The 26,533-nt window shown below is 56.7% G+C and overlaps 2 protein-coding genes across 21 annotated transcripts in view; one reads left to right on the forward strand and one right to left on the reverse strand.

The window, feature by feature from the left end:
- Positions 1-2,184: 2,184 nt before the first annotated feature.
- Mfap2 (microfibril associated protein 2) lies at positions 2,185-7,851 on the forward strand. 12 transcript variants are annotated; one of them, XM_021262881.2, is made up of 9 exons: positions 2,185-2,258; positions 4,187-4,344; positions 5,613-5,702; positions 5,866-5,892; positions 5,996-6,076; positions 6,153-6,239; positions 6,900-6,987; positions 7,133-7,206; positions 7,352-7,851. In XM_021262881.2, exons 2-9 carry the CDS (start codon positions 4,302-4,304, stop codon positions 7,453-7,455), a joined length of 594 nt encoding a protein of 197 aa, XP_021118540.2. In that variant the 5' UTR covers positions 2,185-2,258; positions 4,187-4,301; the 3' UTR covers positions 7,456-7,851. The 12 variants fall into 12 exon arrangements, with proteins under 12 accessions (XP_021118540.2, XP_021118539.2, XP_004850438.2 ...); XM_021262880.2 differs by having other exon boundaries at positions 4,268-4,344; XM_004850381.3 differs by having other exon boundaries at positions 4,268-4,344; positions 6,195-6,239.
- A 1,088-nt stretch (positions 7,852-8,939) lies between these two features.
- Positions 8,940-26,533, reverse strand: part of Crocc (ciliary rootlet coiled-coil, rootletin) — a 42,718-nt gene continuing 25,124 nt past the window's right edge. For 7 of the 9 annotated variants that reach the window (XM_021262875.2, XM_021262877.2, XM_004850374.3 and 4 more), the window contains 17 exons: positions 25,204-25,383; positions 24,410-24,544; positions 23,958-24,101; positions 22,666-22,904; positions 22,195-22,354; positions 20,953-21,120; positions 19,313-19,661; positions 15,142-15,311; positions 14,913-15,033; positions 14,465-14,628; positions 12,996-13,211; positions 12,136-12,360; positions 11,552-11,701; positions 11,063-11,263; positions 10,797-10,928; positions 10,135-10,296; positions 8,940-9,465 (listed from right to left, as the gene is read on the reverse strand). In XM_021262875.2, the coding sequence (XP_021118534.2) occupies positions 9,385-9,465; positions 10,135-10,296; positions 10,797-10,928; positions 11,063-11,263; positions 11,552-11,701; positions 12,136-12,360; positions 12,996-13,211; positions 14,465-14,628; positions 14,913-15,033; positions 15,142-15,311; positions 19,313-19,661; positions 20,953-21,120; positions 22,195-22,354; positions 22,666-22,904; positions 23,958-24,101; positions 24,410-24,544; positions 25,204-25,383 (2,997 nt within the window). In that variant the 3' untranslated portion in view covers positions 8,940-9,384. The remainder of the gene's footprint in view (positions 9,466-10,134; positions 10,297-10,796; positions 10,929-11,062; positions 11,264-11,551; positions 11,702-12,135; positions 12,361-12,995; positions 13,212-14,464; positions 14,629-14,912; positions 15,034-15,141; positions 15,312-19,312; positions 19,662-20,952; positions 21,121-22,194; positions 22,355-22,665; positions 22,905-23,957; positions 24,102-24,409; positions 24,545-25,203; positions 25,384-26,533) is intronic. The other 2 variants (XM_021262871.2, XM_021262872.2) reach the window with 2 other exon arrangements.

Below are 26,533 nucleotides of genomic sequence, written 5' to 3' on the forward strand. Positions count from 1 at the left end.
ATCCTTGGGGAAGGCTGGGTGCGCCTGACCTCCTCCCACCCGTGGGCCCCTCGCCAAGCTCCTCTGCTCTGGGGATGCAACTTGGCCAGCCTCATCTGGGCAGGGAGGGAAAGAGGCTGCTTCCTGCCTTTCAGAGGCCCTGCCAGCCTCATTACTGGAACCCCTGTTGCAGTCCCTCTGCCTGCCACAGTAGGAGCTTGGGAAATGTTGAGTCAGGCTGGTGAGAAGAGACATGGTTTGGGAAAGGTAACTTGATATCACACACATCCACAGGCCTTCCACACTGGATACCAAGTCACCAGCCAGTGACACTCCAGTGGCAGAGATGCTGTTTCAGGGGAGGCTGGCAGATGTACAGAGGCCTGGGTCAAACCACTCCTGCATCCTTAGCCCATCCCTCACAAATCCCTTGGGCAGGCATGTGCCAGGCTCTGGCCTGAGCGGCAAGTGGATAAACAGGTCTTGGTGTGGGCAGCTTCCAACCTAGCAGGAGAGACTGGCAGGAAGGCACACAGCCAAGGGCCCATTGGGAGGTCAGCCACACCCACTGCACCCTCCCAAACAGCCGCCACTCTGCTTGGGTCCATGGGGCAAGGGAATGGGTAGGAACAGGGCCAGGACATTGGAGTTGGCACTCTGGGGCCTCAGTTTCCCCCTTTTGTCAATGCCACCAAGAGGGCAGCATTTCCACTGGGAGGTTTTCTCTCCTACCGAAGCGGGATTGGGTCTTACCACAGTAAAGAGCTGGGGGAAGCCAGGGAGGGCTAGGATGGCCCAAAGGCCCCTGCCCCGAGTCACAAAAGTCCCTGCTACTTTGCTGTAAACACCAGGGTCAGGGGCAGATATTCATTCAACCAGCACTGGGGAACAGATGATGCACAGTTTATACCCAGTTCCTAGTAGGACACCAGGCCCAAGGTGGAGAACAGGCATAAGAAGACATCAGACGGCCAGAGTCTAGAGGGGTCAGGGTATCTGGAGCACCTCACCTCCCAGCCTGCAGCCCCAACTCTCACTCCTTCGTGAGGTTCTGTGGCCACACAGGGCTGCAGCCTACCCCAAATCAGGGGACCTGCCACCCCCACCACAACCACCCAGCCAGTCTCTCCTGGGAGAATGGCGTGGACAGCTCATTCGCTCAGTCCTCACTGAATGCTGCTCTGAGACTGGCATTGTGCCTAATGAGCAAAACCCTTAGATAAGCCAAAACAGGCCTGGTCCCTGCCTTCATGGGACTGATGACAGCTCATAGTGGAAAGGAATGAAAGTGACAAGACAGCAAAGCTTGACAGCATGTCATAGGGAGAGAGGACAGGATCCTTTGGGGAAGGAAGGCTGGCTTTGTGGCCTGGGGAAGGAGATCACAATCGTGTTCCAGGAGGCAGAGAGCCTGAGCAAAGGCCCTGCAGCAGAAGAGGTAGAAAGGGAGGCAGGAGGGGTTGAAAGACCAAGAGGAGGCAGAGTGGGAGCACAATGAAGGCTGGAGTCTTTGGAGGCCACAGGGAAGTTCAGCCTCAGTCCTAGATACCATGGGACAGCAGTGCAAGGCTTTAAGGACAAGATGAAAGGGGAGGGCAGAGGCAGCATCCAGGCGAAGGTGCTGGTGGCCCACAGACGGTATTTATAGGGAGATAGGCAGCAGGGTGCTGGATGGATAGCAGAGGCTGAGAGCAAGGCAAGAGGGATGGTGGCCAATTCTCCCACGGGGACAGCTCAGAGGGCAAGTCTAAGGGGCGGGCTGGGAGCACATGATTTTGGACTTGGGTGCTCTTTGGGTCTGATATGCTTCGGGGACATCACAGACCCGGCAGGATAGCCCGTGGGACACAGGGCTTGGGCTGAGCTGAGGGAAAAAAGCCCTGGTTAGTGAAGCCTGCCTAGGTCCGGATCTGGGCGGTGGCAGGTGGAAGAGGGGAGACTCCGAAGGGCTTCTTTCCCCGGAGGGGAAGGAGGAATCCACCTCCCCAAGGTGTCCTGGGACCTAGAGGGAGAGCCACCCTTTGCAGCCGAGGGGCCTTAGGGGAATCTGCTTGGTTGGTGCGCTGGATCCCCCTCAGCGAAATGGGGTAACACCCACCCACCTGGGGCGTGGCGAGAAGGAAGCCCACGGGACACCCCCGGGACCACCCCAAAGGGCTCGCGTTAGGACCCAGCGGCCGCGGTCTGGAGGCCGCGCCCGGCCGGCGGCCGGGAGGGGGGCGCGGCGCGAAGGGGGCCGGGGGCGCACTCTGGGCGCAGCGCAGCGCGGGACCGGGCAGGTAAACACGGTGGGCATCGGGGTATCGCGCTGGGGGGCACCCAGGGCCCCCATCCTGGGCTGGCTACCGGGGGCCCCCCCGAGCCCGGGCCCTCTGAGTCGATGCTAAGGGGGGCGCCTGGAAAGTTTGGGGTAGTTTTGGGGAAGACACGAGTTGAGAAGTGCGGGGAGCCCGAGCTTGGGGGAGCCGGGTTTGGGGGTATGGGGGACCAGGCGGGTGGCTTTTGTTCTCCGAGGAAGTTGGAATGCGGCGGGTGGGGTGGGGGCGCCGGGAGCGGCGGAGACAGAGACTCAGAGACAAAGAGAGACCAGAGACCGAGCCAGCGCGCGCCGCCACGAGCGAGTCCCGCGGCTGATTGCTGCCAGCTGTGCGCGGACAGCACATCTGGTTTCCTCCAGGGATCCCATTCTGGCCTCGAGCGGCAGAGCCTCTTCGGCCTGAGCCCTTGTGCGGGTCCCTTGTCCCCGGGACACAGAGGAGAGCGGAGGAGTGTAGGGACGGCGTGGAAGGGGCCAGAGTAGGGGTGGGGCGGCCTTCTGGGCAGGTCCTGGCCTCCCCGGTTGTCCCCCAATCCAAAGTCTAGAAGGGCTTGGAGATGTGATCCCCGGGGAGGGAACCCTTATTCTCCTCTGCATGGCCCACCCTAGCCTGTGAGCCCCTTCTCCCAATAAACCTGGGCTGGGTGCTGGTCCTGAGGGAGGAACACTCCAAGCAGGGCCCTAAGAGTCACCCCCAGCCTCTTGAGACCTCCTCGTACACTCACTCTGGGACCCTCCCTGAGAGGTAATGCTCCAGTTGCCTGCTTGCCACCAGCTAGGTTGGGGGGGGTCCCCTACCTTGAGGAGATCAAGGAGTCTCATTTCGCCCTCTGGCCCCCATATGCCACCTATCTCAGTGAGGTGTTAGATTCCTGAGATGGGAGGGGGTCAGAGAAGCCTTGGAGTTGGAGGAACTGGGGACAGATGCCCTGTTTCGCCCCTTTCTCTGTCTGCCCTTTTCCTAGATTCCCATTCAGCCAAGTTGGGGTGTCTGGAACTTTCCTGTGCTGGGCAGGGAGGGGGTCATGGCCTCTGACCTCAGGGCCCTCCCCGAAGTAGGCTGACAGCCTCCAGCTCACCCTCTGCTGAGCTGGGACCAGACATGGGGACCTGGGGTCTCTGACAAGGCCACGTGTAGCCAAAACTAGTGGCTGGACGCAAGCTGGAGTTCTTGAACTCCAGGAACCTGATGAAGCCAAAGAAAAGTGCACTGGCCCCAAGAATTGCACAACCCTTGTCACACCATGGCAGGGCGTGCAGCACCCTTGGGCTGGGTGACATCACTGCCCCAGTGCAGTGCTCACCCTCCCTGGCCTCCTCCCCACACTCTTCCTGCCGCTGCAGACAAATGGACCTCAGTCTGGGGTGAAGACAGCCAGGTCTTGGGAGGCCTGGAGCCTGGCAGGGGGGTCGTCTTCTGGGGCCTGGGAGCCCTGCCCAGCCCTGGCCGCTTTGGGGGCCCCTTGGGCCTATGTGCATGTGGTTTCCTGCTGAGCAACATGCTCAGGGCCCAGGGGCTAATTGGGAACAGGTGGCAGGCCTGGCAGACACCACCCCAGCATAGGCTGTTGTGATGTGGGCTGAGCAGAGCTAAGTCCCGAGGATGCGCCCAGGGTCAAGGATTCCAGTCCTGTGTCAGACACTGGAGAGGGTGTCTGAGAAAAGTCACAGTTGGAGGGAAGGGGGCTTTAGAAATGTCCCCTTCCTGAGTAGGCAAGGTGGGGTCTGTTCATTTGTCAAGATCAGCCCTGGGCTAACCAGGTTAGAAATGCCATCCCTCAGTGTCCTGAACACCTAGGCAGGGATTATGGCTGCCCCTTTGAAGTAGTCCCCATCCTCCAAAGTGGCACCCCAGTCCCCATTCCTCCAGATGCCTGGCTTCTATTCCAGGCTGAATTCGGGGACAGAGGTGGGCTCTGCAGTCCTGGGGTAGTAGACTAGGACACAGCCCTGACGTTCCTCTGCCTCCAGCTATCCTCTGCCTCCACCCCAGCCTCCTTACTCCATGGCCATGAGAGCTGCCTACCTCTTCCTGCTGTTCCTGCCTGGTAAGTGGGGTGGGAGGTGATGCCCCCTATGGGGGGTGGGAGTGGGGTTTGAGGAGAGGGGCTCACAGTGAGCCTTTGTCATGCCCCATGGCCAGAACTCTGCTCCGAAGCTCCCAGACCCTCCTGCCTCCATGGGCCACAGACTGGACATGCCCCTCCAGGGTCAGGAGGCCTCTCCTGGGCCCTTCCCCAAGCCTTCTGCAGCAGCAGGCAGCAAGGCTCTGGAGGGTGGGCACATACCAGGTACCAGAAATCCATGCTTATCCTCCTACTGGCCCTCCTGTAGCTGCTGGGCAGGAACAGAGGACACTGAACCAAGGAGTCCAGAGGCCTGGGTTCTATACCCACATGGGGCCCTATCAACCGATACAATCCCCCCCCCCCCCATTACTGGGGATTGAACCCAAGGCCTTTGCACTGAGCCACAAGACCAGCCTTTTTCACTTTTTGAGACAGGGTCTGGCTGTGTTTCTGAATTGCCCAGGGTGGGCTCAAACTTGCCATCCTCTGGTCTCAGCCTCCCAGAGTGCTAGGATTATAGGCATGCCCCACTCCGCTCTGCTACCCTATGTAATTGTGACCTTTAAGGGGTCCTAACTGGTGAAATAGTCATCCATGGGGATCACCAAGGCCCTCAGATCTAATGTTCATTCATTCATTCATTCAACAGATACACATCAATTTCCTGTTTTAGGGCCCTGGAGATACAGTGACGAACTAGGCAGATATAAATCCCTGCCTTCATCATCCTGCCAAACTGGGGGAAAGAGGCAAATATTAAACAAATAGATGTTAAAAATTCAGATTATGTCGAGTGTGGTGATAGAAAGAAATAGGAGGGTGGGTGACTCAGGACAGTCTCTTGGCAGGGCTGAAATTTCAGGTGAAACTTAGAGAAGGCCCAGAGATTCATGTGCAAAGGCCCTAGGACAGGCAGGAGCATGTGGAGTCCCAGGAGCAGCCAGGAGGCCAGCAAGGGGAGAGTAGTGGGTAAACTCAGGGAGGGACTCAGACCAGGGCACATACAGACCTTCAGATCTTGTGAGTCTAAGAGTCTGGTTATAGGAGCCCATGGGTTTTTGTTTTGTTTTTTTGGTACCAGAGATCGAACTTGGTCCTTCCACTTGCGAGGCAGGCAGCGGAACCACTGAGCTAAATCCCCGGCCTTGGAGCCCATCTTTTTAATAGCCTGCCTGTGACCTCCATCTCCCTTGCCCAGAAGCACTGCCCTTCCCTGTCAGGCTCCCACATGCTTTGCCTCCCTCAAGCAGGCCTGCTGGCTCAGGGCCAATATGACCTGGATTCACTGCCCCCATTCCCAGACCACGTGCAGTACACCCACTACGGCGACCAGATAGGTAAGGGCCATTCCTGCCACAGCTGTCCCCATGCCCTGCCAACCTGCCATGTCAAGGCTTGGCTCTGAATTGCATGGCTGAGCCAGGGGCTGGGTGGGGCCAGATGATGGGCATCCCAGGCTAGGGGTGGCCTGACCCACACCACTTCTGGTTTCCTTTTCAGACACCCCAGACTACTATGATTACCAAGGTAAAGGGCTGGGGGCAGGAGAGGAGGAGCAACTGGGGTGGGGCAGCCCATAGGGACCTGGAAGAGAAGGAGGGACCAGACACCCTTATCGGCCCTCCTGCAGAGGTGAGCTCTCGGTCCCCGGAGGAGCAGTTCCAGTCCCAGCAGCAGGTCCAGCAGGAAGTCATCCCAGCACCCTCCCCAGGTAGGCCCAAGCCCTGTTTTCTTTGCCCCAGCTTCATGTCAGCCCCAGGCTGAGAAGTGATACCCCTTCACCATAGACCCCTCCCAGAAATTCCTGCCTGCCTCTCTCTCTACTCCAGAGACAGGACACACAGAGCTGGAGCCCACAGAGCCAGGGCCTCTTGGTAAGAGCTTCCTGGGCCCTGGCATGGGAGGGCAGTGTGGGGAAAGGGCACCAGGTTAGATCATGTGGGCTGCTGGTGGGAGTGTGGGGGTGGAGGAACAGGCACTACCCCTACCTTCAAGGGCAGCTCTTGGACATCCCACCCTGCCCCTGTGGGCCTGGTGAGAGACTGGGCTGGTCATAGCCTAGGCTGGTCACTCCTAGGCAGGGGCAGGGGGTGTGCTGGGGGCTTCCTGCCAGCTAGAAGACTGGGTGACGCCCATGGCCAGGGGAGCCCAGGGTGGCTGAGCAGTGCCCAGCCAGCAGCCTGAGGAGACTGTGTATGAGAATCTGTGAGCTCACCCTCCTGAGCTGGCTGAGTGTGTTACAGTGTAGGTTCCCATGAGCACAGGGGTATCTGCTGTTGAGTTGTGGACTTCAGTGGCCATGCAGGGTGTGAATTTATGTGTGAAAGTATGTGTATTTGAATGTATGTTTCTAAGTGTGGTTGTGGGTTGGTGTGTGCATGTGGTGTAGTTGTGCCTGGCATGTGTGGGTAGCTGGGCCAGGTAGAGGGTGCAGGGTACCCAGACACTGTGTGTCAATCTCAGGTGGATGAGCTTGGAGGCTGCCTCTCCGGCTCTGAACCACACATCTGGCCCCCCACCCCACCCTCCCCCAGATTGCCGAGAGGAGCAGTACCCGTGCACCCGCCTCTACTCCATCCACAAGCCTTGCAAACAGTGTCTCAATGAGGTCTGCTTCTACAGGTGAGCTGGGGGGCAGACGGGTGGGAGTTTGGGGACTGAATCCTGAAGCAGAGCTCTACTCCGAGGATGAGACTGCTGTGGTAGACTGGGTCTGGGCTTTCCCAGTGGGCAATCCTCAGACCTTCCCGGCCAACCCCTGCCCTAGCCTCCGGCGTGTGTACGTCGTGAACAAGGAGATCTGTGTCCGCACAGTCTGTGCCCATGAGGAGCTCCTCCGAGGTAGGAAGGCCTCCTCTGCCCCTCTGCCTGTGCCCACTCCTGTGTTCACTCAACACAGATCACATGCTTGGGCCAGGCTCCCTCCCTGGGACTTCTCCTCAGAACACACACACACCCTGACCCTGCTCCCCCTACCCCCCAACAGCTGACCTGTGTCGGGACAAGTTCTCCAGATGTGGCGTGATGGCCAGCAGTGGCCTGTGCCAATCTATGGCGGCCTCCTGTGCCAGGAGCTGCGGGGACTGCTAGGGTGAAGCTGTTATCCTGAGCCCTGGGCCCTGTGCAGTCCCTGTCTCGGGCCCTGCCTGACTGGTGCTTTCTCCCTGTCCCCTCCCCCTAATTCTCTAAAGCTGGCAGACAAGAGCCCTGGGGGTTGCAGGCTCTGGTGCCAAGCCCCTCCTCCAGCTAGTGGGCACCCCCAGGGCACAACAGGGGCTCCTACTGGCCAGGCTCTGCTCCAAGTGGGGGACACCCAAGGCCTCTCTGAGGGACTTGGGTCCCTGACATGCCTTGTCATCCCCCTAGGGACAGTCCCCTGAGGTAGGCTATGCCCCACCCCAGCTGGTCTGCCTGGATTTCCTACAGCTCCCTGGCCATGGACCACCTTTGTTTTATACAAAATTAAAAACAACTTTTTACAAAAGATCCAGAGTCCCTTTTTTGGTCCAGAGCACAGAGGGGCCAACCTGGTGCCTCAAATGCCTCCTGTCCCAAGACAGAGTGGGGCTGTTTGTGAGCAGCAGCCTCACTTCTGAAGTCCCTGCCTCTTGTCCAGTCACCTCAGCTCTGACCTGTTCAGAAAGAGGGGCTGCAGCCCCTGCCCCAAGACGAGAATGTGCATGGGAAATAGAAGGCTCCGGACACAGCTTTCTCATGGTCAGTCAGGACTGCGTGGTGAGGGCCCAAGTCCCCCAACGGGTGTACGTACGGCAGGACGGATGGTGTAAGGCAGGTCAAGGCCAGCAGACCTGAGACTTAGGGCTGCTTATTGGAGGACAGTGGCTGTCATCGAGTGGGTAGAAGCAGACCAGGCCACCGCACCCCTCCCCTAACCAGCACCCCACCTCCCTGCCACATGACATTCAGCCCTGCCCCTGCCCTTGGGGCTCTGGGGTGGGTGGAATTACCATGCCCAAATTACAGATGGGAAACTGCCCAGCAGCATTCGGTTAATCACCCAAGGACTCTCATTGTGATAGTGCCCAGACAGGACTGGTGTGAGACTCCGAGGGAGGACAATAACCACAGTGTCCCCTGGAGACAGTGACAGCACCCAGTGAGCCTCCCACTCACCCCCCACAGGGCAGGTTCCCGTTGCAGCCAAGCACACCAAGCTCTGGGAGGAAGCAGCTTCACCCAGCCCCAACCAGGCAAGACCCCTCACTCACTTGGAGCCTGTAGTCACACGCTGCCTGGGAGGCCCCACACCATCCAGTGGGCCCTGTCCCGAGGAGGCTCAGAGAGAAGGGGCAAGGGTCTGGCTGGGAAGAGCGGACTTGTGCAGCCAGATCACAGCTCCAAGCCTCAACAGCCCCATCTGTAAAATGGCATAGGTGGCTCAGGACCCACACCATCCTGGAGGTTGGTAAGTCCCTTACCAACACAGGCCTCTGCCTCCTGCTGTCCCCAGCTGCCTTTCCCAGAGGCCCCCCAACCCCACCTGCATCCCTCCCATCTCCTCCTGGGTAGAGAAGGCACCTAGCAGTGTGGCAAAGGGTACCCTCTGAACAAGGCAATTTTAGAAAATGTCTTATTACCAAAAACACAAGTTGTCACCAGTTAACATTATAAAAAGGTACAAAAATACAAGGACTCTGAGCTCTCTGAGGAGTTTCCTGACAAATGCTCTGAACTGAGGCGGAGAGATTGCTGAGAGTCAGAGTCAGGGCCTGGCTCCCCTCCTCTTCCCATGAGCTCCTGCTCTAGGCTGGCAGGAGACTAGGGCTCTCCCTGATGCCTGGCTCTGGCTCACCCACTCGGGGAAGCTCTTGTACAAACTAGAGTGGCTGGTCCCAGGAGAAGGGGCTGGAGTGAGGTGGGTCACCGGAGGACACTGGGAAGTTACTGCTGGGTGTGGTCCAGAGCTGGTGTCCACCCCTCAGCACTGCCATGCAGCGACAGCCAGGCCCTGGGTAGCTCGTTCTGCAGCTGCTCTGAGGATGCCAGCCCGGCAGAGGCTCATTTCTTGGGGGGGCCAGAGGGTGGGGAGAAGGACGCTGAGCTCCTTCCAAGCTGCAGCTGCCCCTTCAGTGTGGACACCTGGGGAAAAAGGGAAGGTAAATGTAGCCCAGGTCCCCAGCGTAATTTCAGAGAAAGGAGGGACCCTCAGGGATTTCTGGGGACCTGGTAGGACCCAATGTTGCCTGCTGTAGGGTACGTCTGGTGTCATCAGAGCCATGATGCCCTTCTCTTTGTAGAGTCAGGCATCTTTTAACTTTGATATCTGTCAGGGTCCTTAGTGACCCCCTCATCCTTTAGGCCCTCATCATTTGAGTAAACCTGGCTCTGGGGGGGGGGGGGGCTGTGACCAGGCTGGGCCAATCAGAGCAGGTTTGGCCTGCTTAGGAAAGGGGCAGGTCACAAGCTGGTCCAGAGGACCAGCCCTGGGGCTTCTACTGGTGGTCCCTGGAGGATGCACCCTCTTTCCTCTGGAACCTCAGGTTTTGGGAGAACTGGCAGCTGGAGCTGCTGACACTATCTGTACCACCCAGGCAAAGGGCCTGCCTGGGCCTGGAGCCAGACAGCAGCACTGTGGCAGGGAGGGACTGAGGCCCAGCAGCATCACTTGGGGCCCCTGATCCACCCATGGCAGCTATGAGCATTGATTCACAAGTCACAGAAGTCCTTGGCTGCTCACACTCCTGAGGTCATGTCTCCTGCAGCTTACACTTCCACCCTATCCCTGTCTCCCTGTAGGAGGCCACCTACCTGCTCCTCCAGCCCCTGGACCCGCTGGCAGTGGGTATGCTGAGTCTGCACCTGGGTACTGCACAGGCTTCCCACCTCTTGCAGCTCCAGCTGCTGCTGCTGCTGCTTCTCTGCCTCCAGCTGGGCTGGGCTGTGGTTCTGCTCCAGGGCCACCACCTGGGCCTGCAGGGAGAAGCCACTGCTCAGGGTTTTGGCCCAGGGTATGCACGGCACTGTGACGAGGTGTTGGGTGTCAGGTGCTGCCCTGAGACAAAGCCGGTGCAGGTGTACTCAGGTACACAGAGATGTGCTCAAATGCAGACTGGCCACACATGCAGGGACAAAAGCAAGCGTGTGAATACCCACATTCACAGAGATGATGCATGCACATATGCAAAAGCTCAAGACACACACCTGTGCTTTTGGGAAAACAGCTATACATGGGGCACGTGCCACATCTAATGCATGTGCATTAGATTCATGGCATTCACACCTGGACATATCCGTAACACAGGAACACATGGGCTCACAGGTCCTCAGTGTCACTGCTCTCTGCCATGGGGAGAGCCCCTCCCTCTGTGGCCTAGCTGAGCCGCTTGCTCCCCCGGGACAGCTCACACTCAGGCTGGCTAGGAGCTGGGGACCAGGCAGGTGGGGCAGGGGCAGGGAGGGTGGGGCCAGACCTCCAGCTGCTGGATCTGCCTCTGGGCCTTGGCCAGCTCCTGCTCAGCCCCAGTGAGCGAGCGGTCCAGGCGTCCCTTCTCTGCGCTCAGCCGCACCGTGTCCTCATGGCTTCGAAGCTTCTCCCGCTCCACCTGGATGGAAAGCACAGCAGGAAAGGGCTCAAGGAGCAGGCTCAGAGTCCAGAACCCAGGCCATAGAGACAGACAGATGTGGCTCAACAAGCCAGGCCCCAGAGGGGAGGGGAGGCCAGGGCGGAGGAACCCACCTTGTCCAGTGTCCTCCTGAGGGCCATGCGGTCCTTCTCTAGCCGAAGGGCAGAGCGTTCCACCTCCCGCTTCTCGGCTTCCAGCTGGGCCAGGGCTCTCTGCAGGCTGCCCAGGTGCTCCTGCAGCAGCCGCCGCTCATCCTGCAGCTTCTGCACCGTGTGCAGTGCTGCAGCCTCACTCTCTTGCCGCTGCCGTAGCACCTGCAGCAAAAGCCAGACAGGCCCTGCATCCCTCTGGGCCTCAGTGTGACGGTCTGAAGCCCAGGGCCCCTAGTGCCCACTCACATTATCTGTGAGGTCCCATGACAGAACTGTCACCTGAGGCCAGGCAGTGCTCTTTGGGCCTGGTTTCTCTGTTTGTATACAGGGATGTGGCTGAATGAACCATGCCTCCTCACAGGAGGGAGGCCAGCATCTGGGATCAGATTGAGTAGGGCAGAAGGTGGGGCCTCACTGTCCTGGGTACACAAGGTTGAGGCCCACCCTCACCTCCTGCAGCTGTTGCAACTGGCCCTCTGCCTCTGAGCGCTGCAGCTCCAGGTCGGCCAGCTCGCCCCGAACCATCTGCACCTGCTCACCCAGGGAGCTGCTCTGCTTCCGAGCTTCTGACAGTGCCTGCCGGGCAGCGTCCAGCCGTTCCTGGAGGACAGGGGCTGATGAAGCAGGCCAGCCTTCGAGCCCTAAGGCAAAAGGCTCCTCTCTACTCTGTACGCCCGGGCAGGTTCATGGCCCATAAAACAGGCAGTCACTTCACCTGGCCCACAGCTTGTACATTCACTGCACACGATGGGAGCCACCCACCCCAACTCATTAACTCTGCACCTGGGTCCCCCTAAGCCACTGGTAGGCTCCTTCCTTATTGAGTGCGGGGGGGGGGGGGGGGCACGGCAGCAGCCACCTCCTCTGATTGGCTGTCCATTGGACCCAGCCCTCCACTTGAAGCCTATTCTCATTGACTGGCTCTTTAGAATTCCCAACTGACAGCCCATTGGTTGGCTCCTCCTCCAGATCTACTCTTACTGGCTGACTCTCATGCTAGGCCCTCCCCTCAGTCACACCAGGGAGTCCTGTACCTGGAGCACCTGGCGGTCATGCTCACAGGCTGTTAGCGCCTTCTGCAGCTGTAGGTTCTTGTCCTGGGTACTGGTAAGGCTGGTGTTGCTCTGGGCCAGGGCCTGTGTCAGGCTCTGTACTTTGTCCCGCAAGACCCCTTCGCTCTCTTCCACCTTGGCCAGGGCCCCATTCAGCCGCTCCACTGTCAGCCTCAAGGTCCCTGCCTTCACCTCACTGTCAGCCACCTGGCAGGGGACAGACGGGATAATCAAAGGGCTCTGGTCCCACTGTGACCCCCATTAGGCATGCCCAACCCAAGCTCTTCCCATCTCTCCAGGCCTCATCATTGAGACCCACTGTTCCCATGCACTTGCCCTGGCTCAGCCTGTCACCTGTTTAACCACCTTTGTCCAGAGCCCAATCAACATGGTTGTCCCAAACCCTGTGGTTTCTTCCCTATCCTTATTCCCTTTTCCTCCTTGCTATGAAGGAGAAAGTAAAGCCCTACAACCCTGAAATTTTCTGTTTTGGATGTTAGTGAGTATCCAAACAGGGCTAATTACTGAATGTTCCAGTTAGAGCTGAGCTTCCTGGCTGCCACAGCAAAAAGAGAAAAGAGTGAAATCCACATCTCTATCTGTCCCACATCTCCTGTCAGTGCAAATTTTGTCATCAAATAGCCCTGAATTCTAATTTTGGCTCCTTTATTAGCTATGTGATAGGCAAAGACATCACCTCTGAGCCTCCATTTGTCCATGGGTATATTGGGCTGATGTTAATACTTGCCTCACAGGGTTGTTGGAGGACTGCATAGTCCTTGTAAAATGCCTGAACAAGGAAGGGATGCAGTTGGCATGGCTGTGAGGGGTGAGGGGCCCACCTGTCTCTGCAAGGAGTCCACCCGATCCTGCAGGGCCTGGGCATGGGCCTCTCGGTCACTGAGGCCCAGGCGACTCCGCTGCAGCTCTCCCTCAAGCGCTCGCCGCTGCAGCTCCAGCTTGATGGTGCGGCTCTCGGAGGCATCCAGCACCTCCTTCAGGCGCCGCTTGTCACTCTCCAGCTTGGCCTCATTGGCCTTCATCTTGCTGATCTTCTCCTGCAGGGGGTGAGGCTCAGGGCCCAGGTGCTGCATGCACCCCACATGTGTCCCTTACCTCCCTTAGAGTGGGAGGCAGCCTCAAAGACGGTGTGACCAGGGCCAGCCTGCGACCCTCTGGGGTCCTTGTCCCAAAGTGTCCACAGGATGAGTGGATGCGAGAGCCCCAGACCACTGTTGGGTCTGACTGTGACCTTTCCCACACTCAACCTGGGGGCTTGGATTGGTCTGGAGGTACAATAAGAGTTGTGGAGGAGGCTGAAAATGCAGGTTTCGGGGCCCTCCCCAGCTCTGCGGAAGCACTGTCCACAGTGCCCAGAAGCTGCATGCGTAACCAGAGCTGAGCTCACAGCACTGCAAAGGCCTCGCCATTCCAGGGCTTCAGGGAAAGGACTCCCCTTCCTCCCATGTAGAGGATCAGACAGAAGGAGCTTGGGGAGTGGGGACAGGCAGGACAGATGTGGGATCCTTCAATCCACATCACTACTCTGGAGACAGTGGGTCACGAGGGGACACTGCCTCCCCTCTCCTCACACCACCCCGAGCCTGGCCCCTCTCCCACCCTGCTCAGAGCCCCAGCCCTGCCCCGTCTGGCCCAGGGGCCTCCACTCTGGCTCCTGCCCAGCTTTGTTCCTGGCCTCCTCCCGGGCCCCTGTAGCTGGGCCCAAGGCCAGAGCTGAAGCCGCAGACACAACAATCCAGCTCCAACTCAGGCCCTGGCCAGAGCAGGGGTGGGCTATAGGCAGCAAGGGGCCAGGGAAGCCGGGGTGGGGGGGCGGGGGGGGCGCACTGCCAGGGGCTCAAGGCTTCGGGAGCCTGGACTGTCACCACCACCCCTAGGCTTCCTGTCGCAGACAGACAGACAGACACTCACATGCACACACACACAGGTATACATAGATGTCCTCTGGACACTCACAAAACCCCAGAACCACTCGCATGGCTATGTAGACACAAAACAGAGGCCCCAGGCACCAGCTGTGTCCCTAGTATGTGTGCCTGGTCCCCCTTGGACAGATGAGGACAACAAGAATCAGACAATGGAACTGCATGAACGTCGGCTGGCTTTGGCCCACCCGTTTTGCCTATAGCTTCGTGAACCAAGATAACGGAACATGAACATGTTCTTGTAGAAACAGGAGCAGACTGTCACCCCAGTGGCTGCAGAGACTCTGGCCTCCAGGACAGTAGTGGGCTCACATATCCATGCAGGCACACATCCCCTGCCCTGCTGGCCCTTGGGACGTGCCCACCTGGCTGGCCTGGAGCTCACTCTCGGTGGCCTGCAAGCTCCTCTCCAGGGTGGCCACCTGGTCCAGTGTGGCCCTGCGCTCCCGTTCACTGCGCCGCAGGCTCTCCTCCTGCAGCGCCAGCTCCGCCTGGGCCTCGCTCAGCCGCCCGTCCACACTGCGCCGGGCTGTGGTCACCACCCCATCCCATCAGGCACAGCCAAGCACAGCTGGAGACCCAATGGACACAAGATGCCCCCTTGTGCCCCACCCACCACAGGGGCTGCCTGTCAGTTCCCCTGAGGGTATGCGGGTGTAGCCACGGGTGGGCTGAGCAGGCAGGGTCCCCAGAGGAGCAGACTGAGAGTCAGGGCAGGGATGCAAGAGCTGTCCAGGCCAATGCCCCAGCCTCCTCCTCAGCTGCTCTCAGGGCACAAGAGAGCAGGGCAGGGACCCTGAGGGTCAAACGCACCTTCCTCGCTCTCAGCCACTGCCTTCTGCAGCTGCCTGGCCCATGAAGTCGCGCTGTCCCTCTCAGCCTCCATCTCGGCCAGCTGTCTACTGAGGCCGCTGGTCTGGGCCTGGAGTTCATCCTGCAGCCCCAACATTGGGGAAGGAGGAGACCACTGCTCTGACAACCTGCAGCCCCTCAGGGTCCCTGGCCACAGATTCCCCACATAGCCCCTCAAAGCCAGCCTTACCCGCTCTCGCTGGGCACCCCGCAGCTCCTGCAGGAAGTCCCGGAGGGCCCCTCGCACTGCCTCTGGGTCTAGGTCTGGAGGACCTGGTGACGTGGCAGGTCCTGGGGATGGTGGCTGGGACCCAGCACTGCGTTCCAAGGGGCTGGGGCTGCTGAGCCCTCCTCCATCTGCTAAAAGAGAAGACATGTTCAGGAACACAAGAGCCACAAAATGTAGCTCCAGGTCCCAAGGCAACCTACTCATCCTGCCCCACCACACCCAACAGCCTGTCTGAACTTCCCATAGCACAAAGACTACATGACCTTCTGGCTTGAACCGGTCACCAGACCCCAGGACTCTCAGAATCAAGCCAACTTCTTTGCCATACAGAAGCAAGCCCTGCTGCCCACCTTGGCATCATCCTCGCCCTGTATTAACTAGCCACTCTGCATCACCCTAGGTTCTAGAATGTTCCCTGATCCAGCCCCAGGGCCTTTCCATGTGGTGTCCTTTTCATCAGGGCTCCTCTGTGCCCATCCCATCCTTCAGGCCACATCCCCCGAGGCCTCTCTTGACCCCAGGCTGGGTTGGGGTGAACACATCTCACCCTACTGGGGGTCCAAGGTCTGGTTCCTCACTCAAACCACATGCACCATGAAGGCTGGGCTTTGGCCCTTCTGTCCACTCCTTGTCCCCCGGCCCAGGCCACAGACAGACACTTTGTCACCTTAGCATCCCTCTGGGCCATGTGCTCACCTGTCTCAAGCAATGCCCTTCCCGAAAGGCCTCATCTCATCCTCCCAATAATCCCTACAGGCAAGCACCAATCTAACCCTTTCATGGGTTTCAAGCAGTTGGCTGACTTGTCTCAAAGCTGGGAAATTTCAGAGCCCAAGTTCAAATCTAGACAGGGTGGTTCCCCAGTGGAACAAAACCTGGAACTTAGCTTGGGAGATGATGTGTCACAGGGATGGGGGAGGGGAGAGACTGCCACTTGAGGTCAGCATCGCGACTGCAGGACCATAGTGGACAGCTGGCAGCTGGTATCCAGCTGCCCAGCAGACTTGTTAGCATCCAAGGGTTTCCCAAAAGCAGGACCTCCACCCTGGGAAGATCTCAACCCTCAGGAAAAAAATAGTGGCCTCAAGGGCCACTTGAGCACGCCTCTGTCCCCACAAGCCTCACCTCGTGCTAGCCACACTACTCTGCTGTTACCTTGCAGATTCCAGGCTGGGAACTTCCCCTCAAGAATGTCCCACTTGTCTCCAGCCTCCAGCCTCCTCCTCCCTTACCTTTGTCTTTTACATTTATTTACTATTTATTTATTTATTTTGGTGACAAAAACATACATAACTTAAAATGTGTCTCTTTGCCTACCCTGGGGATCAAACTTAGGGGTGTTCTGTCACTGAGCTACATTCCCCAGCCCTTTTTATTTTTAATTTTTTTTTTTTTGGTACTGGGGATCAAACTTGGGTCCTTGCACTTCCACAGCAGGCGGCGAAACCACTGAGCTAAATCCCTGGCCTTTATTTTTAATTTTGAGACAGGATTCTTGCAATCCTCCTGCTTCATCCTCCCTCAGTGCTGGTGCACCCCCAAGCCCAGCTCATTTTAATCGCTTTTAAGGGTACAATTTAGTGCAATGAATTGCATTCACATTGTTGTGGCGCCATCACCACCAACTGTCCCCAAATCTCCATGGCTGCTGCCTCTCCGAAAGTTCCTATGTTGAAATCCAAACCCTCCAGGCCCTCGAAATTTGACCTGATTTGGAAAGAGGGTCATTGCAGATGTGATTACTTAAAATGAGCTCATTCTGGAATGGGTGGGCCCCTAATCCCGGGTGACTGCTGGCCTTATAAAAAGGAGAGATTTGGACCAGACAAGCACACAGGGCCCTCACCACGCTATGAGTAAAGTTATGCTGCCATAAGCCAAGCAGCTCTCCAAGCCAGGGGGCTGGAACAGCTCCTGCCCTAGAGCCTTCGGAGGGATCTGGCCCAGCTGTCTAGACAGGCCGACATAGCTTTCTGTCATTAACCCACTGAGTTAGTGATAGCTGGCCCTGGGTACCAGGGACTTCTACATCCCAATATTCAGCCAACTGCAAATTAAAAATATTTTTTAAGGCTGAGCATGATGGCATATGATTTTGATCTCAGCATTCTGGGAGGCTGACGCAGGAGGATTACAAGCTGGAGCCCAGCCTGGGCAACTTAATGACTTAGTAAGATTCTCAATTTTAAATTACATCTGTACTGAATGGGTACAGTTCCTAAACAGTTCCTTGTCATCAGTTCCAAACAATATGAAATAACGGCCATTTATACACATTTACACTGGATCTGACATGATAAGTACCTAGAGATGATTTACAGTATGCAGAAGGGTGTATGCAGATAAATGCTGCATTATTTTACATAATGCTTTTGGCCATCCAGATACCGGTATCCTCAGAGGGCCAAGGAGCACATAAATGATCCTTCATGGATACTGAGGACTTGCTGCTGTGCACTGCTACAGCCATCCTAGCCAACTAGGGCCTTAAGCACTGAGCTACATCCTCAGCCCTGTTTTTTAAAAATTATTTAATTATTTTAAATTATTATTATTATTATTATTATTATTTTGGTATCGGGGATCAAACTCGGGACCTTGTGCTTGCGAGGCAGGTGGCGGAACCACTGAGTTAAATCCCCAGCCCCTCAGCCCTATTTTTATTTTGAGACAGAGTCTTGCTAAGTCACTCAATTGCCTAGGCTGGGCTCAAACTTGTTTTCCTCTTGCTTCAGCCTCCCAGAGTTCTGGGATGAAAGGTGTGTGCCACCACCTCCAGCAGAAACTCTAATTTTAAAGCAGTAACTCCCAATGCTCCCTTCCCCTGGCTCCCGGTGACCTCTAATCTACCTTCTGCTTCTATGAGTGTGTCTACTCTAGATATTTCATATAAGCAGGCTCATACTGTATTTGTCCTTTCCTTTGTTTTTTTGTAGTTCTGGGATGGAACCCAGGGACTCAAACACGCCAGACAAAAGGTCTACCACCGAGCTCTACTCCCAATCTCTTTCTCTGCCTTTTCATGACTTAGTTCAAGGAGTTCAATGCCATTACAGTTTCTGTGTATCGTGTGTCAGAATGTGACTCCTTTCTAAGGCAGGAAAGTATTCAACTGGCCGGCATTTTGTTTATCCATCTTTATCCAAGGTGGGATGTTACCACCTTTTGACATTGTGAATAATGTGGCAATAACCCTTGGTGTACAGATATCTGTTCAAGTCCCTATTTTCAACCCCTTTGGCTATACACCTAGGAGTAGAAGTCTGGGTCTTAAAACCAGGGTGCTCACCAACAAACAGTGTCCTTTGCCATATTTTTCTCTTACCTATTTCCAGTCCTGATCGCCCTTCAATACATTTCTGTATTTATTTACTAATTTTTTTTAGCCATATTAGGGGTAGAACCCAGGACCTTCACACTGAGCTACTCAGTTGCCCAAGCTGGGCTTGTACTTTGATACTCCTGCCTCAGCCTCCCAAAAGGCTGGGATTATAGCCATGTAGCACCACAAGCGGCTCTATATTTCATTAGTATATTATGTTCACTTTTTGCTATTCTTACACCTACACCATAAGCTCCATAAGAGCGGATATGCTTGTCATGTCATTTCCTGTTCCATTCTCAGCGCTTAAACTGTATTTGGCACTTGCTGTACAGTTAAGTACTAGTGAACGAAAGAACGAACGTGATCCTCGAAGGGGTGGGACCTGCCTGTGCCAGTCTGGGGAGATTCTGCTATCACAGGCCTGCTGTGGAGGGGTGTTGGAAGCTCAAGAGGATGGACAGAGAGGGGCACGGATCAGTTAAGATCGAGGTTTAAAGACTCAGGCGCCTGCCGTACAAGCCCAAGGTCCCCGAGTTCGATCCCAGGTACCAAAAAAAAAAAATCTCTCTTCCAAAGCAGCAACATAGGGAGGGCGCAGAGGAAGGGGCAGAGCCTCTGCGAGGGGTGGAGCTATCGTGGGCAACAGTGAAAGGCGTAGCCCATCAGAGGGTGTGCTCTAGGAGAAGGAACGCTACTGGCGCGGCAATACGGGGCGTGGTCTCAACTAGTGGAGGGGGGCTCTTGGAAGGATGGAAGGTGGCGTGGGCGTGGCCTCGGTTCACACCCGTCCCCTTCCACAGCACTCACCTCCCGCCGGCGAGTTGTGTGTGGGGGAGCTGGGCGCGCGGCCCAGGCCCAGGCCCCGGCGCAGGGCGGAGCGCAGGCCGCCCAGCTGGGTTTCGGCCGCGCGCCGCTGCGCCTCAACGCGGGCCAGCTCTGCCTCCAGGCCCTGCGTCCGGCCCTCGGCCGCGCTCAGCCGCAGCGCCAGCTCTGCGGCCTCTGCCCGAGCTGCCTCCAGCTTGCGCTCCAGGCCGCGGGCGTGGTCCAGCTGCTTCTTCTCCACGCTTCGCGCCTCCTCCAGGGAGCCCTGCAGGCCGCGCTCTCGGGCCCGGAACTCGGCCTCCTGTTCCTGCAGCTTCCGCTGGCATCCCTGGAGCTGGGCCGGACGGAAGCCAGGAGGTGGGGGTCACAGGCCGCCTCCAACCTGACGCCCCCCTCCCAGGCCCAGCCTGACCCGCACCACCGCTAGGGACTACATTGCCGTTTAGTGGGCTCCATCCAAGCAGGTGATGCAGAGCATCCTCAGGGTGTGGGAGGAAATTATTAGAATTTTTCATCTCTTTCCTCCGTATATAAGCCTTGTGATGTACACAGTCTATGACTGATAACAGCAGGCACTTACATAGATAGGACTTACACTGTCAGGCACTAAGGACTTTCCAAAAAAGGGAGAATATAATGCTATTATTTTCTGAGTCATCCTCATTTCACCAATAATGAAATCGAGGCATGGAGAAGTTAAGTACCTTGTCTGAGGCCACACAGCTAGTGTGCTGAAAGTTGGGATTCAGAGCTAGGCATTCTAGCCCCAGAAGCTGTCTTCTAACTACTGGATACACTGCCTCTCCTTATAATTTATTAATAAGTTTGCACACCAAGAAGGCAAGTACTAAAAAGGATTCACTGATGGTTCATGATCACAAAAGCCACCCCCTAGAATGAGTCAACCTCTCACGACATCACTTTTGCTGGAAACCCATCTTCTGAGCACCACCCAGATGCCAGGACCCATGCCAGCACCCTTCCTGCATCCCCTGTTGTCCCAGTCCCTCTCCTGTGAGTGCTCTGAAGCACAGAGAGATTAAGCAACTTGGTCAAGGTCACACAGTAGATTCAAACAGTGCAGCAGCCAGCAAAGGCAGAATGGCAAGAGTGCAGGCTTTGGAGCCAGACAGACCTGGGTGGCTGTATGACCCTGCATGGATCCCTTGACCTCTTTGAGCCCCAGTGTCTGATGTTCCCTGTTTAATGGGGTATGGTACCCACCTCATGGGGCTGCTGGGAAAATCAAACAAGGTTATGCCTACAGAAGAGCCCCACCCCCTTTTTGTACCTGCATGCATCAGGTCCAAATTTCCATTGTTAATACTGTTATAACTATTAACATTGGAAGAATCCCAAGGACTAGGGGACAAGAATGGGTCTACTGAGGGCCAGGGATTTAGTTCAAGTGGTTCCACCGCCTGCCCCACAAGCATAACGACCTGGGTTCGATCCCTGGTACCAAAAAAAAGAAAAAGAAAAAAAGAATGGGTCTGATCTTGCAGAAGGACTCCAGTACTCCAGGGCTCACCTGCTTCTGACTCGAAGAAGGAGGGGGCACAGAGGAGCCCAGCCACCTCCTAGAATCTCGCCCCCCAAGGCAGCTTGTCCATCTGCCCAGTTACCTCCTGCCTTGTGGCCTCCACGCTGGCTTCGCCCTTCAGCAGCTTCTGCCGAAGGCCCAGGGCCTCCCTCCGGCTCTCCTTCTCTGTCCGCTCCCCCAAGGCCAGGCGGCCCTGCAGCTCTGCTAGCTCCTGGCCCAGCCTGGCATTCTCACAGTCCAGCGTCTTCATCTGAGGGAGAGAGCAGGAGCAGCTGTCCCCTATGCCCTGCCCAGTCCTGGCCCAGGGAACACTCGTACCATGCCAGGCACCGGGCATCAGTGGGCTGTTTACAACTGAATCCATGGACTCCAAACTAGCTTTCATGAGGACAGGGGGAGCAAACTTTGGTCCATTATCAGACCAGGAGTTCCACAAGCAGGAACCTCAGCTCCCTGGGTCACCTCTCACCTCCACAATGTTGGTTCCCTTTTGTTAAGCGCTGACCATGTGTCCAGCCCTGTTTTCAGCATGTCACTTCACTAACTCATTGCATATGACACTACCTGAGGTAGGCACTGACATTATCCCTATTTAACAGATAAGAAAACTGGGGCTTGGAGCTTGAAGTCCTTTGCCCAAGGCCATACAGCCTGCAAACAGCACACTGGGATTTGACTCCAGAGTGCCCGGAATGTGAGGTGTGTCCCAAACCTGTTTCCCTACGGGAGCAGGTGGAGGCAATGCCTGCCAACCCCACAGTACAACAGACAGGACAATGGGAGGGCAAGAGTCTGGACACAAATGTCAGCTGTCTTCGGGTCTTGTGTGGCTTCTTTTTTTTGGCGGTACCAGGGATCGAACTTAGGACCTTGCACTTGCAAGGCAGGCAGCGGCACCACTGAGCTAAATCCCTGGCCCCTTGTGTGGCTTCTTGAAAGGGGTCTGAAGAGAGGGGGCTGTGGTGGGAGCTGGCAGGCACATTCTCAACCCTTGTAGGGCTGCTCTCTTACAGCAACAAAGGGTAGTAAGGAGCAGCGATGGAGACTGATAGATTAGCTGGAAATATTCACCTTACAAGTTCTTCAGCCCCATCCACTTCACCAGACCTGTCCTGTTTGTTGTTCATGGACTCCTTAGAACTGAATGAGACCCCAGCCCTTCCTCGGGAGAATGTCCCTGTGCATGCACACAGACAGGCACAGATGCAGGGGATACTCCTGTGAATACCCAGGTCGGGTAACACCTTGCTAGAGTTCAAGTCCATAAGGGGAACTTGGCCCTGGAGCTCCTGCACTGTTCAGCCCCAGGAGGCTGGGGACTAACCTGCCTCCGCAGCTCCTGCAGCTCCCGTCGCGCTTCTAGCCTCGAGCGCTCTACCTCCTGCAGCCCTGCGCGCAGCTCCCCAGCCTCCTTGCCCATGGCTGCCCGAGCCTCCTCCAGGAGCGCCAGCTTCTGCTCCTTGTCCTCCTTAGCAAGCTTCAGGCTGGAGAGGGCGAAGGGCACAGCCTGTGTTGCTGCCCACTGGCCCTCGCCCTAGTTCCTCTGATGGTCCCGGCCCCATCATGGCCCAGATGTATCCCAGGTGCAACCTGCCCACAGGGCCCCTCCACCCTCCAGAGCTGGGGACAGGACTCCACAAGGGCCAATGACAGCAGATAGGGTCTAAGTCTAGACCCATCCCTGTCTGCTGCCACTTAAAATGACCCATGTGGTAGACTGTGCTTGGGGCCAGAGAATCCTCAACTTCCCCAGGGACAAGAATAAGGCATGGTGAAGGCATCTGGGCCCCTGCACCTGATGCGCTCGCTCTCAGCCCTCTTCACGGCCACCCGCAGCTCCTCATTGGAGCGCCGCAGGGCCTCGCGCTCCATGGCACCCTCGCTCAGACTGCGCCGCAGGTCGCTGGCCTCCTGGCGCTGGGCCTCTCGGCCCTCCTGGCTGTCACGCACCTTGCGCTGGGTCTCCAGCAGCTCCCGCCGAAGCCCGTCCCGTGCGTCCTCTAGCAGGCGCATTTGAGTCCGAAGCTCTTCTGCCTGTGGGCCCAGGACAGAGCCCCCAAAAAACAGGGCCTTGGGGCCGGGGATTTAGCTCAGTGGTTCCACCACCTGCCTCGCAAGTGCAAGGTTCAGAGTTTAATCTTCAGTACCAAAAAAAAAAAAGCGGGGCCTTGGCAAGAATAGGTCCATACCCCAAGTCACTGGCCAAGGGGTGCTGGCCCCATCCCTCTGCAGCGACCCAGACTCCATATGAGCTATTACTGGAGCAAAGCACACTTAAGACATTGGTATGTGGGCCTGAAATAATCAAGATTGTACAGCAGGGCTGGGGATGTAGCTCAGCGTCACAGGCACTGCGCCTGCCCGGCAAGCACAAGGTTCAATCCCCCGTACCAAAAAAAAAGATTGTCCAGCAAACAACACCAAGACAGGAGGGGTTCTGCAGTCACCCCAAGTCCTTAAGTCTCAACTACACACAAGAGCTTAATAAATGCTTGCTGTCTCCTCTCGGAGTCAGCCATTCACCTGCCTTCAAATACAGGAAGGGAGGAATCTTTTTGGTGGGGCATGACGGGGGATCAAACCCAGGGGCTCACTACCACTGAAGCTACACCCACAGCACTTTTTAATTTTTATTTATTTATTTAATTTTTGGGGGGTACTGGGGATCAAACTCAGGTCCTTGCGCTTGCACAGCAGACAGCAAAACCACTGAGCTAAATCCCCGGCCCTAGCACTTTTTAATTTACTTTAATTTTGTTATTATTATTTTTTTTTTGGTACCGGGGATCAAACTTGGGTCTCTGCACTTGCACAGCAGGCGGTGAAACCACTGAGCGAAATCCCCAGCCCCAGCACTTTTTTATTTTAAGACAGGATCTTGCCAAGTTGCCCAGGTTGTCCTGGAACTCGAAGTCTTCCTGCCTCAGCCTCCTGACTAGCTGGGATTACAAGCATGCACCACCATGCTCAGCTCAATTTGGGGAGGAATTTACATCCTTCTGGGACTCTCACAGGACCAGGCACCCAGAGACACTTGCAGCATTCACTGGTGCGTGCTGTCCAGAAGCAACGGACAGCTCACCTCACCTCGAGTAGGCAGGACTCCCGCTGCCTGCTCAGGTCCCGGGCCTGCTCCTGCAGTCTTTGCATTTCCTGGGCATGGGCTGCAGCAGCCTCCTCAAACTGGGCCCGGAGGTCCCGAAGTTCAGACATCAGGGCATTCATGGTGCTCTGGGACAGATGGGCTCCTCAGAAAGGTCCTGGGGTGCCAGTCCCTCTGCCCTCTGCTGCTCCTAACCTATGGGCTGAACTGTCCACTTTCTGCTCCAACCATAGCCCCTCCCACTGGCTGGCCAGGCTCCTGCTCATCCCTCAATGCCCCAGAGTGCAGTCCTTGCTGCTGGTCTCTCCCTAGACTCAAGCACTCACCAGGGCGGAGCTGTGCCACTTCCCAAAGGAAAGGCTGAGCTCCCCAAATGGTCTGGAGGCTTCCCTGGGCAGGGCCATGCCTCCCCGCTCGGCTGCCCAGCCTGACCTACCCGGTCCTGCTCCTGCCGGCTCTGGGCATCTCGCTTCTGCCGCTCCATCTCCAGGGAGATGGCAGCCAGGCTGTGCTGTGTCCCCATCAGCTTCTCTGACAGCGCTGTCTTCTCAGACTCCTTTAGGGACAGGGCCTGGACCAACGCAGGGAACATGGAACTGGGGGGTTAGCAGTCCAAGTGGCAGTCGGGCCCTTCCCCACCAGTGCTGGGGCTCAGTGCCCTGAGTGTGGCAGAGATCGAGGGCAGAGGTGCAGACTTAGCCCTCTCAGCTGCAGCAGGTCAATAGCAGCAACAGGGGCCCTGGACTTGCAGATCTCATGAGCCTGCCACAACATCCCCGGAGCTAAGTCTTTCATATTCCCATCTGTAAGATGGGACACTGAGGCTCAAAGAGGGAAAGTGACTTGCCCAAGATGATACCATAGGTGAGAGGAGACGGGTAGTCTGTCCTGTCTCCATTACATGACAGGAGAGTCAGGAATTAGTTCACTGGGGTAGGTGAGCAGCTGCTCCCCACAGACATCGTGAGGACTTCCCAGAGGGTGGTTGTGAGCAAGCCATGCCAGCCCGCGGTGGACTGAGAACAGAGACCGTGGAATAGCTTTCCTGGTGCCATGACTGTGGCCAGGCATGGGGTTCACAATGCATCACACCCCCCTCCAATTCCTCTCTCCTGCAGGTGGGGAAACTGAGGCCCAGGAGGGATGTGGCCTCCCCCAGGGCCCACACTACTGGGTGGTTGAGTGGGGACCACCCTGGAGAATCATGAGGCCACCCCAGGGCTCACACACCTGCTGCTTCTCACTCTCAGCCAGGAGCAGGCCCTCATCACGCTCCTGCTGAAGGGCAGCAATCTCCTCACTCAGCTCCTCCTTCTCAGCCTCCAGCCGGGCCAGCAGCTCCTCCCGCTCACGCTGCAGTTGGCCCTGCAGCTGGGCCCGCTCTGCTTGCAGCTCCCGCCAGGCCACCTCCTGGGGACCACACCAGACACATGTGACACACAAGGCAAGGCCCACGCAGCCCCTCAACAACCCAGGGGAGCGAGGCAATCTGTACCCCAAAAGCTCCGAGGTAGGGCGCTGACCAGGATATCACAAGGTGGGGGATGAGTGCTGTGACCAGGACAGACCAGGGCTGTGAAAGCCCCAAAGGTGGCAGCCGCCTGGGCTTCGGTCTGGAAGGTCCCCAGAGCATAGTTGAGCAGCAATCAGCCAGGGAGAGAAGAAAGAGGCCCCAGGCTAAGAGCAGAGCCAGCCAGGACAAGCTGCAAGAGGAGAAGGGGGTCGTCTGGCTCCCTGAAGACCGGGTATGTGGGTGGGGAGAGCACATAGGTGAAGGACAGCCTGTGTGGAGTGCCAACAGCAGGTTCCAGGCTCTAGTGTCAAAAGCAGTGACACCCCTTCTTGGACTATGGTGCTGCCACCTGCTGGAGAGGTGTGATAACATCACCCGCACCCACAGAGACACAAGGTAAGCGGGTGGCACCCCTAGAGTTCAGGTGTAGCCTTGGGTGGGCTGGGAGGCTCTGGGGCCCTTTCCTGAGGGCCACTCTGGAGAGTGTCTCAGTATCAGTAACAATAACTTATGGAGCATTTACTAAGTGTCAGTTGCTGTGGATGGAGTATCTCACATTAACTTTGCGACACCTTTCTATGCCCATGTCTACAGACAGGGAAATAAAAGCACAGAGACCTTACATAAGCATCAGTATCCCAAGATCAGATTTAAACCCAAAAAATGTAAGTCCAGAGCCAGTGTTCTAGTAACCTCTCCCTGGCCGGTTGTCTTTCCTATATGCTGAGATTCCAGTGATCCTCCATATACAAACAGCACATCTTTGCAAATAAAAGTGCTTTTCTGCCACAGGTTATGTTGACCTTTCTCAAATGTGATTGTGGATCCCCCTCAACAGGGTCACTAGGGTTGACTCTCATTTGGGGCCTGAAAGTCTGCATTTTTGTTTTGTTTTTGCAATACTGGGGTTTGAACCCAGGACCTTCAGACTGAGCTACATCCCCAGACCTTTATTTTTTATTTTAAAACAGGGTCTTGCTAAGTTACTAAGTTGCCTAGGCTGGGCTCAAACTTTGGGATCCTCCTGCCTCAGCCTCCCAGAGTACT

This window comes from Heterocephalus glaber, unplaced genomic scaffold (assembly GCF_053883595.1).
Source record: "Heterocephalus glaber isolate CG9 unplaced genomic scaffold, H.glaber_assembly_v1.0 deba00001452, whole genome shotgun sequence".
Taxonomy (NCBI): domain Eukaryota; kingdom Metazoa; phylum Chordata; class Mammalia; order Rodentia; family Bathyergidae; genus Heterocephalus; species Heterocephalus glaber.